This window comes from Lycium barbarum, chromosome 2 (genome assembly GCF_019175385.1).
Source record: "Lycium barbarum isolate Lr01 chromosome 2, ASM1917538v2, whole genome shotgun sequence".
Lineage (NCBI taxonomy): Eukaryota > Viridiplantae > Streptophyta > Magnoliopsida > Solanales > Solanaceae > Lycium > Lycium barbarum.
In genome coordinates this window covers 133786591-133799448 of record NC_083338.1, presented here as the reverse complement: position 1 = coordinate 133799448, position 12858 = coordinate 133786591, and the positions used below count along the sequence as shown (strand labels likewise).

At 34.0% G+C, this 12858-nt stretch overlaps 1 protein-coding gene across 2 annotated transcripts; it reads left to right on the top strand.

Annotated features, from left to right (window-relative positions):
- Positions 1-9676: 9676 nt before the first annotated feature.
- LOC132627352 (trimethyltridecatetraene synthase-like) lies at positions 9677-12448 on the top strand. 2 transcript variants are annotated; one of them, XM_060342651.1, is made up of 3 exons: positions 9677-10301; positions 10479-10879; positions 11485-12448. In XM_060342651.1, the coding sequence occupies exons 1-3, from the start codon at positions 9989-9991 to the stop codon at positions 12109-12111; spliced, it is 1341 nt and encodes a 446-aa protein (XP_060198634.1). In that variant the 5' UTR covers positions 9677-9988; the 3' UTR covers positions 12112-12448. The 2 variants fall into 2 exon arrangements, with proteins under 2 accessions (XP_060198634.1, XP_060198633.1); XM_060342650.1 differs by having other exon boundaries at positions 9678-10879.
- The last annotated feature ends 410 nt before the right edge of the window (positions 12449-12858 follow it).

The following is a 12858-nucleotide window of genomic DNA, read 5'->3' as shown; positions in this document are numbered from 1 at the left end:
TTTAAATCATGTTACTCCTCCATTTTACTTTTTTTTTTTCTTATGCATTTAACTCTTATTGTGTGATTGACGCTTTGTTTGTTAATTTAGACGCCTTAGTAAAATTAGTGGAGTCTAGTATTAGTAATGGGTCCTTAATTTAAGGAGACAACAAGAATTAGTTCCATAGGTTCCGTTTTTTTTCTTTTATGTTAAAACTATTTATAGTATCATACTGTTATTCTTTCTATTATTAGAATAATTGATTTTCAAAAATAGCCCTACTATACATTTTGAGTTAAGGTAATCATGATTTATGCTTACTATCTTGGAAAACTACAAAACGTCATTAATACGCAAATATAAACTTAAGTGTATTCTATAAATATTCTCATAAGCCTCATCCAATTGTACATATTTTTCTTAGTCAAATAATGCTAAATAAAAGTGATAAAAAAAAAAGAAAGAAAATTCATGCCCTTCTCATCATATTTAAAAAATAAGTCTAGGCTTTTCTACATCACAATATTTATACAATATAATTTTTATTTAAAGTTCACATTTATTGAATCTCCTCTACAAGTATTATTTTAAACAACACTATTATACTTTCGTTTAAAGCCTTAACAATATTTATAAGTTGTATTTTTAAAATAGCATTAGAAGTACTCTTTTATACAAATTATTATTTTTTGCAAGTCTTATTTTTAATAACATTATTACATTTTCCTTTAAAACTTTATCAATATTTATAAGTTATTTCCCAAACATTTATAACACCATATTTACACTTAGCCTAATTAACTCTAAGTCCGGTCGGTTAACCATTATTAATGGAACTTAGAGGATGCCTAATACCTTCCCTCTAAGTTAGTTGAACCCTTACCTAGAATTTTGGTTTCGCAGATTTAAAACGGAGTTAACTTTAGAAAATGACTTTAATAAACTTTAGATGCTCTAATTCACCGTAAATAATTAGATGGCGACTCCTTTTACTTTAATTAACCCCGGAATTATCGGGACGTTATAAACTATTTTGACTTAGGTTAAAATAGGGTATAACAGTAATGATATGAAGTTTTTGAATTGTATAATGGTCTCTTGTTAAGTTTGGAAGTCAAACGAGTTATAATATGAAAGTTGACAAAGGGCGTCGCAAGTTAAGTTTGTAAATTTCACTGAAATTTGGGTCAGATGTCTCAGATCTTTTATCTCAATCTAATTGGATTTATAGGGTGATCCACCTACCAAATCGAAGGTCTACGAGTCTAGTTTACAGAGCATTTTACCGTTCGTCGATACGACATCGGAGTAGAGAGATATTCGCATTTCCGTCCAGGAACATAAACTGTCGCGGGAACAGTGTGCTAAAGTCGGTGGCTTTAAATTTGCCCAAGTATATATAGTCCCTTGCACAAATTTTTCTTCCATTTTCTTACCATCCCCAACCTAGAAAACCCATAAACTCTCTCCAATGAATCCTCCATCAATCTCAATCCAAACCAAGAGCAAATCTATAAACTTTAACATGAAGAACAACATGGCAACTTCGAAATTGTGATTTCTTCACTATTTCACCTTTCGGAGGAAAACCTTGCTTTGAAGTAACTTGGGGTTTGAAGTGATTTTTATGATCTAAGGTATATTTTAACTTTCTTTTGATCTTTTTAAACTTCTACAAATAATTGATCATAGAAATTGGTGAAAAACCCCATAAAACAAGCTCTTCTACATTCTTATGAAACTTTCATGAACTTAGCTTATTTTTTTGGGCTGTTTTGTATGATTTTGTTGTGTTGTTTGGAGTTCTGGTGATATGGATGGGATCATATTGAAGAGGAGAAGTAGAAAAGTAGAATTTGGTAGGGTTTTACGGGAACGCTACAAAAAGGGCCTATAAATTCACGCCTATAAGTTGCTCGATTAAATGTCTCATTGAGTATTTCCATAAGCTATGAACTTGGAATTGATCCCATATTGGTCATATGATGTAGGAAATCATTTCTAAGACGTTCGAGGACTCGGGAAAATGTATATAACTCCATCGACGAGGTATGTAGGGCTTTCTATTCTCTTTGTGGCATGACTAGATTTCAAATGACCTTTCATTGAAAAGTTGTTCCGCTAACTTGGATCAATTGCGTTCCATGATAATTGAGCTGAAATATACTCATCTTTGACTTGTACCAAATTATGGTCCACATCTCCTTTTAGCTATCGATTAAAAGACTTTTCGTTCAACTTGTGTCGATTATGTCCCAAAATGGTTAAGCTTACCCTTTTCTCATGAATAGCTTGTATTGAAGTACCTTTCACATTTCGTATCCCTCTTGGTTATCGAATGAAGAATGATATTAGTTATGGTCCTCTTCACATCAAAGTTGAGTTGATTTTACTTCCTTTAATTGAGTTAATCTTTATCTTCTTGTCTGTTGCTCCAAGGTGACGAACCTCTCGTTGGCACAGTCTTTCCGATAAAAGTTGTGTCGATCATATTTCATAAGAGTTTGGCTAACTTTGGCTTCGTGAATAATTGATAACAAAATTTTTCCTTATGCTTTTACTTCTTTGGCCTAATGATCAAATAATGATAAACGTAGCGACAATAATGATAGTCGGAGGATAACGACAATAGGTCACTCCGACTCTTTCCATGATATTTCTTCTGAGGTCAGTCTTGCATTTCACTTATATAAATGTATTTATTTTCATTACCGAGCCGCGCTATAGTCGGCGGGGTAGGCACTTATATGTGCACCTCGACATGTTTATTTCTTTACCGAACCGTGTTATAAGCGGCCGGGTAGGCACGTAGCTGTGCACCTAGATGTATTTTTTTCTTTACCGAGCCGTGTTGTAGGCGGCCGGGTAGGCACGTAGCTGTGCATTGCCACTGATCAGTTAGGCAGAGATGATGTTATGATGATGAGCTCACCCCACAGAGGAATTTATTATTGTTATATGATATGATATATGCCTCCACGGTGAGGAATGATTTTACGGGCATGCATTTACATTTATGTCCTGATTATGGTCGCCCTCAGTGGCCTCGTTCAGAGTTTCAGGTTGTCTCTACATCTTTTTCCAAGTTATATGTATCTCTTATGCTTATGTTATGTTTATGCTTACTGCCGTACATACTCGGTACATCTTTCGTACTGACGCATTTTGTGCGCTATGATCATGCCCACAGGTACGGTAGATGGATTGTTGTACCTTTCTCAGTAGGATACCAAAGTTCAGTAGGGATGTTCGCACTCCATTCTCTGGAGTTGTTGGTCAGAGTCATTAAATAGGATGCATGCATATATATATATATATATATATATATATATATATATATATATATATATATATATAGAGAGAGAGAGAGAGAGAGAGAGAAAGAGAGAGAGAGAGAGTATGGCTATGGGTACGTCGGGACTACTGTCCCGACCAGTTGATGCATATTAGTGCTCTTAGAGGCTTACAGACTATCAGTCAGTGTCCAGGTATTGTGTTTGGCCTTGCCGGCCTTCTGACTAGTTGTCTTTCTAGGTTGTGGCCTTGTCGGCCCTAGTTATGCATATATGTGTTGTTGGGTCTTTTCTACTTGCAGGTTGTTATGATATATTTCTTACTATTGTTATTCAGCGGCCTCGTCGGCCTATGATTCACGTTACAGAGTTTAGATATCACAGTTGGTTCGCTCGGCCCTTCAGGTGTTGTGTGCCGGCCACACCCCCAAGGTTGGGGTGTGACAGTTTATATTGATGACATACTAGTTAAGTCCTTGGAAACATAGGACCATTTAAAGCATTTGCAGGAAACCTTCGATATACTTCGTAAATACAACATGAAGTTGAATCCGTAGAAGTGCGCCTTCGGAGTAGGCTCGGTCAGGTTCTTAGGTTTCATGGTGTCAAACCGAGGGATAGAGATTAACCCGGATAAAATCAAGGCCATCGAGGACATCGAAGTGGTCGATAAGTACGCCTTCGGATTAGGCTCGTTCCAGGCCCGTGGCAGCTCAGCTGGACAGTCACCTACGTTTACGCCAACGAGCATACTTGCGAAGATACCTGAGTCTTCATCTCAGCCGAGCCAGCATGCGTACATGGAGGAACGTGATGACATCGATTGGGCGACGTTTCGTGCATTATTAGATGATGAGCAGCCAGTGAGAAATTTAGACGGTCCCAGGATTCTTAAATTCGATGACTTTTTAATCCTGGTTAGTATTTAAAATGCTTATTTGGTTATTTAAAGTACTTATATTACATATATATGTTACTTATTATTTCGTAATTTTTCATATTTTAGGATTCAGAGACAGTGGGTCCACCAGAGCGACCAACTCAAAAGTTTTCTCACGGGCCTGCCGATCCAGAGGTGTCTTCTCATGAGACTGTCGCGCCACAGCTAAGATTTTTATTAAAAATTAATTTTATTCAATATAAGGTGAATATTTAAAATACTTATTTGATTATTTAAAGTACTTATTTTAAATATATATGTTACTTATTATTTCGTAATTTTTCATATTTTAGGATTCGATGTCTGTGGGTCCACCAGAGCGATCCACTCAGGCATTTTCTCATGGGCCTATCGAGCCAGAGGTATCTTCTCATGAGACTGTCGAGCCAAAGGTAAGATTTTTAGTAAAAATTAATTTTATTCAATATAAGATGAATATGACTTTCATTTTTTTAAACTTTATTTGACCTCGAACAACATCTCGTCCATGAGACTACTTCATATTCTGTATCAGACCCATCTCAGAAGCCTACTCAGGCACCCGTCGATACACATGCTTGATTATTTAATAAACGTTAATGTATTCAATATAAATAAGAATTGATACTAATTTTTATATATTTTGTAGGTTCATCCTTCGGCTCCTGCGGTGACATCTCCCGACGAGGATGAGGTCTCGTTTCCAGACCCAGATCAGCCTGAGATTCCAAGCGTACCAACGAGACTAGATCCCAAGAAGAAGCACGTTATGCAGAAGGGCGCAAAGGCGAGGAAGCGCCCTCTTATTAAAATGGGGATGGAGACGATGGCGACGACGGCGGGGATGGTATGAGCCTTAGGCCTAAGGATAGTCTCAGGCATATCACATGTGAGACCCATCCACGATAGTGTATATACGATTAAGTTGTACAATTTAAGTAAATATTAAATATTTTTGCGTATCTATTTATATTTATAATTATTATCTTAGTCTTTATTTTCGTTTATAGTGTCACATCTTAAATTGATAATAAAAAAAACCATGAGATATTCGAAATAAAGTTACGCATTAATTTAAAAATAACACAAAACACATAAATAACTTAAAGCTAATGACAACAAGTCTTCAAACAAAAATGGACTTCGAGTGCTTTTCAACCACTAAAACGACAATTTCGAAGTTTTGCGTATCCTTGATGTATTAAGCCTACCTTATTAATCGCACAAAAATAAGTAGGGTTGTATATAAAATATTGAAGTTCCGGAGTCTCGAAACATGATTAATATATGGCTAAAATATGTAAAAAAGTGTGAAAAAAAAAAGAGTTTAACCAAAACAAATAGGTCCTATAGCGCAATATTTTACTGCGCTAAAGGAAAGAGGGAATATCCTTTAGCGCAGTAAAATACTGTGTTAAAGGACTTAACCGTGTCGTTACAGTTAAGTCCTTTAATGCAGTATTTTACTGCGTTAAAAGTACTTTTGTGCCACTTTTTTTCTAGGATATTTTGATTCAAGTTTTTTTTTATTGTGTCATTTTGATTCCGGACTCTAGAATAATACCACTCAATGTAGACTTTTTTGTTTGTTTTGGAACATGATATTTTAGCCACTCATGATCAAACTAGTTTTCTTCATAAACCGTAAAGTAAAAGGGTAATAATTTTGCATTGCTGAAATGTAACTTTTTAAAGGCCAAATACATAGACAACCATCTAAACTTAACACAAATTTTCACTTAAACACCTCAACTTAAATTTATTTCTATTGACCCCCTAAACTCCATAAAAAATATGCCTATTAAACATAAATTTAACAATTTCAAACCAACGCTAATGCGTGAACCTCACACTCTTTTGCAGTGGCAGACCAACCCAATAAAAAAATTACATGCCAGCCAAGAGAAAAAGGAAAGAAAGAGAAGTAATTTTTTTTATAAAAACAAAAAAATCTAACCAGAAAATAAGAAAGAGAAAGGAGGTGGTGGCCGAATCAGATGGTGTTTTTTAATTGCAGCTTTTTGCAAAGCTCCCAACTTGAGTTGAAGATTTACTATAAATTTGGCAAATTACTTTTACACGTGATTTGATTGATCTTTAATTCTTTATCATGTGAAAGTCTCCACTTCTGAGGAACAATTATAACCGTAATGGAGAGAACCAAACTTGCTATTCTGAGTGATTTAATTTTTATATTGATCTTGACTGTTGGAAGTTCAATATCTACATGACTGTGGAGGGAAAGCACCTTGAATTGACAGCAAAACCCATTATTAGCTTAAGGTTGTAGACGACCGTAGAAGAAGAAGAAAATAGGTTGTAATTTTTTTTTTATTTTAGCTTAAGGTTGTAGTTGTCGGAAATTATTTTTCCGGCAAAACCCTTGCATTTTCCAGGGAGCAGCATAGGCTTTCACAAGCCTATAAGACGTGACGCGTATTTTTACAAGTCACATTTTGTATGGAGTTCAAGTGGTCAATAGAACGCCTCTAAGCTAAGTGAAAATTTGTGTCAAGTTTAGAGGGTTGTGTATGTATTTAGCCCTTTTAAATAGCTGTGTACAAAATCAAGTTTTGGTCTATTTAAAGATGGGGACACTTTTTATAAAATATAAAAGTTTGAGGTAAATTTTAAACCATTTAAAAAGGCTAACAGATAGATTTTGACCAAAAATAAATTTGAACCAGAATTTGAAATTTGAAGATCTGTTTTCAAAATCTGTCATAATTCTATAGCAAAACAAAAATTTGAAGGCCATATGCTTCTAAGTTAATAACACTTGTAAAACTAGGACATTTTATCGTATTTATCTGTGTCTTTTCAAAGGAGATTATATATGCAATAGATTTTTATAGGCTGGAGCAACAAGTGAAAGCAAAGCAAAGAAATTTTAAGACCTGCTGCTTCGTCAAATAGTGGAATTTTATTTTTAATTTAATGCTAGCATACAACTTAAACTGAACAAGATTGATAAGAACAGAGCACACTACCAAAAAAAATAGGAATTCAACTACGGACAAATTTCATAGCTAAACAACAAAATTCGTCAATAATCTTATTTAGTAACGGATTACTATAATATTATGTTAGCTATGAACAATTTAGTGACGGATTACTATAATATTATGTTTTCTATACCTAGGGCACCTCCTCTGTCCGGAACCAAATGGCAATATTGTGAATTTTGACCTTTTATGTCTATGTTGTTTTCTTTGAACCTTTATGGAATGAACTCTTCTGGCCTATCCCAATGCTTTGGATTGATAGCCAAAAAAGAAAAGAAAAACGGAAAATGGTCTATCTATCTTCTTTGATATTAGAGTCAATTGCTTAAAAAGGTTGCTCAAGTTAAGGATATTGTCTACTAAAATTATTTTTATTTAGTTTAAGATAATAAAGTCACTCAAGTTAAGAAAATTCTCTACCAAAATAATTACTTTTCTTTAATTTAGAACAATAAAATTACTCAACTAATTCTTTATTCCTCAAAATATAATGCCAACCGGGCAACCATTTTCAATTATCGAAAATGTGAAATGGCATCCCATATTTTACTAATAATTTTCTTATTGTCTCTGTTGGACCAAGACCCATTTAGTTTAAAAAGATATCTAGCAAATACACCATCCAAGTAAACGCCATACCCAACCAAAACAATTTAGGAGAAAACATAACAATTTAGGAAAAAACACACTTTGAAATTACGTCTTGTAATAATCTAGACAACGTATTAAACAAATATAGCTTACTGCCTCTAGGTAGAGATTGAGATGTAATCGTTGTTGTTATTTTATTAACTAAATATATTTTGAGCGAGTGAGATATATTGATAGAGATATTAATATAAAAAACTTATCAACGTGAAACCTTATTGATATGCTTTCAGCTTCATCGTCGTGATATATGCTTTTTCTAAAGGTCATTGTGGATGGGTATTCGTATATATATTGATATTGTTGTACTAGGAAGATTCATTTTTAGGGTGCCTTGTTAGTACTTTACTTAGGAAAATATAAAATTAAGCTAAGACGAGCATTAAAATGAATTAAGTAAAGTAAAATTAATTTTGAAAAACAAAATAAAGTCATCCTTAATTGTCAATTATTACCACAAATTAAGTGACTAGTCATGCAATCAACTCGCCGTGACAAGAACAGGGAGAACAACTTTGGTAAGATCAAGCTACTTGCTAAATCTATCCTAAAATCAATTGCTTAAAGAGTTCAATTTTTACCAACCGACAAGCTATAAGTACTCTAATTTCAAGACGCATCCTCTTAAATGAAATGGCTTGAACGCTTGAACTTGTTTTTTTTATTTGAATTAAAAAGTGATGGGTCGGTGGGTCAGTTTTAGGGTGGCTTGAATGTTAATTTAATTTTGGTTCTAAATTAATATTTTGAAGGATAACTTTATTTTATTTTTAAAAAAAAAAATTACTTTACCTAATTTTAATGTTCATATTTGAATTTTATACTTTCCTAAGTGAATTAATGGCGTGACAAGGCGCCCTAGAAATGACTCTTTCTAGTACAGCAATTATTCCCATTAATGGACAAAATCGTGTACGATTGGACGTCATTTTTGAAGCAGATTGGTGCACAGAACACAAACAAAGCAAGGCAAGACCCGTAATGGCAAAAAAAAAAGAAAGACACTTCCTGTAATTTCTAAGAGTTTAGTTTATTTACGAAACTTTCCGCACTATCAGCTAATTTTAAGTTATTTATTGCTTTCTTCATGTTACCAAAAATAAACTACAATTGACATTAACGTGGGGTTTTGTGTAACATTAACTTGATGGAGTAAATAAGCTGTGTACTATCCGCACGTAAAAGTTAAATTTAGTCCGCGTTTGGACATGAACTTTGAAATCTTTAGTTTGAGTAGAGGTTGATAATTTGAAGTATTGAAATTTTATATAAACAAGCCATTTGAATTCAATAAATAGTACTTAATCTTATAAATATGAAAACTCCACAATTTATTAAAATTATCAAAACTTTCCAACCCTTATCCTTTTACCAAATAAGCAAAGCATAATTTATAAACAAGGTATCGGAATATCCTAAGGCACCGCATTAATAAATCACATTTTAAAATTAAAAAAAAATCGCATATCTCCATGTTTTTTTTTTCTATAAATAAATGCTTGTGATTACACGCTATTACAAACTTTCAAATACACACAATTCTACAAAGATCCACTGGTCAATAAATCAACAACAGTAGTAACTAGCTATTCTTTAATATAATCCTCCCACATGATACAGACAATCTCTTTACGTCGAGCATGAGTCTTTTTTTATTCTGCAAAAGTTAAATTATGCGTTTTTCTTTGTTAAATATAAACTTATGGATCAAGTTTTAAATTTTAGAAAATTGAAAACATAAGCTTGGAATTGAAATTCTACCTTTTAGGTGAATTTGGGAAAAATTCAAATTGAAGTTAAAAGTTTTGTTCAAATATCATAAACGAACACAGATTTCAAATCGAAACTTCAAATTTGAAGTCCAAATTATATGGTCTTAATATTTAAGAGAGCCTTTTGATAGAATGCTTACATTTCATATGCATGTCCAAACTCAACTTCATTTTTTAAAAATTATTTTTCAACGCAAATTTAATTTTTTTTTATTTTCAAGTTTCAACCAAATCTATGTCCGAACACTAGATTAAACTCTATTATGCATTGTTGTCTTAATTCTTTATTAAATAGTGGCAGGTTGCCCTATAAATTCTCAAGCTTTCTTGAATTCTTGCAACTTCAACTCCAATCATCCATTATCAGTGATGGATATATCTTGGGTTTTCATAGCATTGGGCACATGGCTACTAGCATTAGTTTTTCTCTCAAAAAATTTCAACCAATATCCCAAAAGGAAACTACCACCAGGTCCAAGGCCATGGCCAATAATTGGCAATTTGAACCTCCTTGGTTCACTCCCACATTACTCTTTGCACCATCTTTCACAAAAATATGGAGACTTAATGCTCCTAAAATTTGGTTCCAAGCCTGTTCTAGTAGCATCATCTCCAGAAATGGCTAAAGAGATACTGAAAACACATGATGCTATCTTTGCTTCTCGCCCTGCATTAGCTGCTGGTAAGTACACTAGCTTTAACTACTCAAACATGATATGGGCGCCTTACGGTGCACATTTGCGTCAAGCTAGAAAAATCTGCCAAACCGAGATATTTAATCCCAAGAGGCTTGATTCATTAGAGTATATTCATGTTGAGGAAAGACGAACTTTGATTTCTCGTCTTTTTCCTCTCTCAGGAAAACCAATTTTGCTTCAAGACCATTTACCTCGATTTACCCTTCGCACTATAAGTAGGTTGGTTATGAGTGGCAAGTACTGTAGTGATGATTCAATAGTAACACTTCAAACATTGCAATTGATGTTGGATGAGTGGCTTTTTCTTGGTGGGGTGATTAATCTTGGGGATTGGGTACCTTGGCTTAGTTGGTTCGACTTGCAAGGATACATAAAACGAATGAAGGCGTTAGGGAAGAATATGACAGAATATTACAAATATGTACTTGAAGATCACAAGGCAAAGAGGCAAACAGAGGAGAATTATGTTCCAACGGACATGGTTGATGTTCTGTTGCATCTTGCTGATGACCCTAATCTTGAAGTTAAGCTTACTACCGATAGCATGATGGGAATAATACATGTAAGTTTGCTTATTTTTTCCGCTTAGTACATTCACTGCCCCTTAAACTTGCCAGTAAAATTTATTTAGACACTTGAACTATGGCTTGTTCCGATTGAGCACATGCACAGATGATAAAGTGTTTCTATTAGACACTTTCAGTTAATTCTGAAAAAAAGTTGAGCATGTTCTCAAGCGTCTCTTAGTTAGTTAAGTTAATCACATAAAATATGTCACTTTCTTCAATTATACGCATTATCCTTAATAACCAGTAAAACTTCAAGCCTGTTCCAATTGAGGCTGATGTGCATAAATAAAAGAGATGACATATTTTATGTGGTTAACTTAACTACCTAATAGACGCTTTAGCTTTAGAACACGCGCAAAACACTTTTCAAAATTTGAACTGAAAGTGTCTAATAGGAACACTTTACCGTGTGTTCAGGTACTAAATTGAGATAAGCCGCAGTTCGAGTGTCTAAATGAAATTTACTAACAAGTTTAATGAGTTGTCAATGCATTAAACTAGAAATAATATTTCATGACAATATCAAAGAAGATTGATAGACCATTTTCTTTGTTGTTAATACTTGTTTTTTTTTTCTTTCTTTTTCTATCAATGCCAGGATTTGCTAGCTGGTGGAACAGATACTTCAGCAGCAGCAATAGAATGGGCATTTCAAGAACTTTTGAGGAGACCAAACATCATCGACAAGGCACACCAAGAACTTGATGTAGCCATTGGAAAAGAAAGATGGGTAGAAGAAGAGGACTTCTCTAAACTACCTTATCTAGAAGCCATAATTAAAGAGACATTTAGACTGCACCCTGTAGCTGCATTGCTTCCTCCCCATTACTCCCTTGAGGACTGCAATGTTGCTGGTTATGACATACCAAAAGGGACGCTTGTTTATGTAAACGCATGGTCTTTAGGAAGAAATCCAAAGTATTGGGATAGGCCAGAAGAGTTTATTCCAGAGAGGTTTATTGAAAATAACGTAGACATAAAAGGGCAAAACTTCACAATGTTGCCATTTGGTTCTGGAAGGAGGAAGTGCCCTGCGTATAGCCTTGGTATTAAGGTTGTTAGGACAACAATGGCTAACTTGTTACATGGATTCAATTGGAAGTTACCACGAGATATGAATCCAGAAGATATAAGCACGGAGGAGATTTATGGATTAAGTACACACCCAAATAAGCCCATATCTATGATCATGGAACCAAGACTTCCCCTCCATCTTTATTACTAGTACTTTTTGTTATGTTCTTCTCAATCTTGTTCAGTTTAAGTTGTATGTGTTGAAAAAGTAAACTAAATTCATCTCAAGTACATGAGTTTACTTAGTTCATGTATTATGTATTAAGAAATTAATGAGGATGCATGTATGATCTTGTACTAGAATAAGTATATGATAGGAGGATTACTATAAATACCTAGCCTCTATAGTTATTTTATGTAAGTTAAGTTGGTGAAAGAATATATACCGCACTTATGTTCAAAGAGAATGATTGATTATGTAAGCAAGTAGAGTGAAGTAAAGAAAAATCTTTTCCTTCACTTGTTTTTGAAAAAGAATTTGAGTAATATATGTCGTCTCCTCCTTGAATTTCCAATAGTATGCTATAGGGGTGGGAATAAACCCCCATTTGGCCTCCCCCCCCAACCCCCCAATTTTTTTTTAATACTTTAATCCATCCCCAACCCCTATATAAACCCCTCTCCATTTTCATTTTAATCCACACCAATTCACTCTTCTCTTTCTCTCAATCTCTCAATTATAGTTAATTTGCAATAATTAGCCACTTTAAATTTCTCTCAATTAAATATTATAAAGTCTTATTATAGTTTCAATTATTAATTTTGCAATTATAATATTGTTGGTGGAGTTGGTGATTTTACAACAATCCGAAGTAGCTTTGGTGGATTTGCAATTCTAGCCGCCTTCACTTTGTTGGAAATTAGTCCGGCAATTTGGTACCTTCGTTCCAACTCTATC

Excerpts from the sequence above, each read along its gene's own strand:
- LOC132627352 (XM_060342650.1), top strand. The coding sequence starts at position 9,989 with ATGGATATATCTTGGGTTTTCATAGCATTGGGCACATGGCTACTAGCA. Across the intron at positions 10,880-11,484 it reads GCATGATGGGAATAATACAT|GATTTGCTAGCTGGTGGAAC; the intron begins GTAAGTTTGCTT and ends TATCAATGCCAG.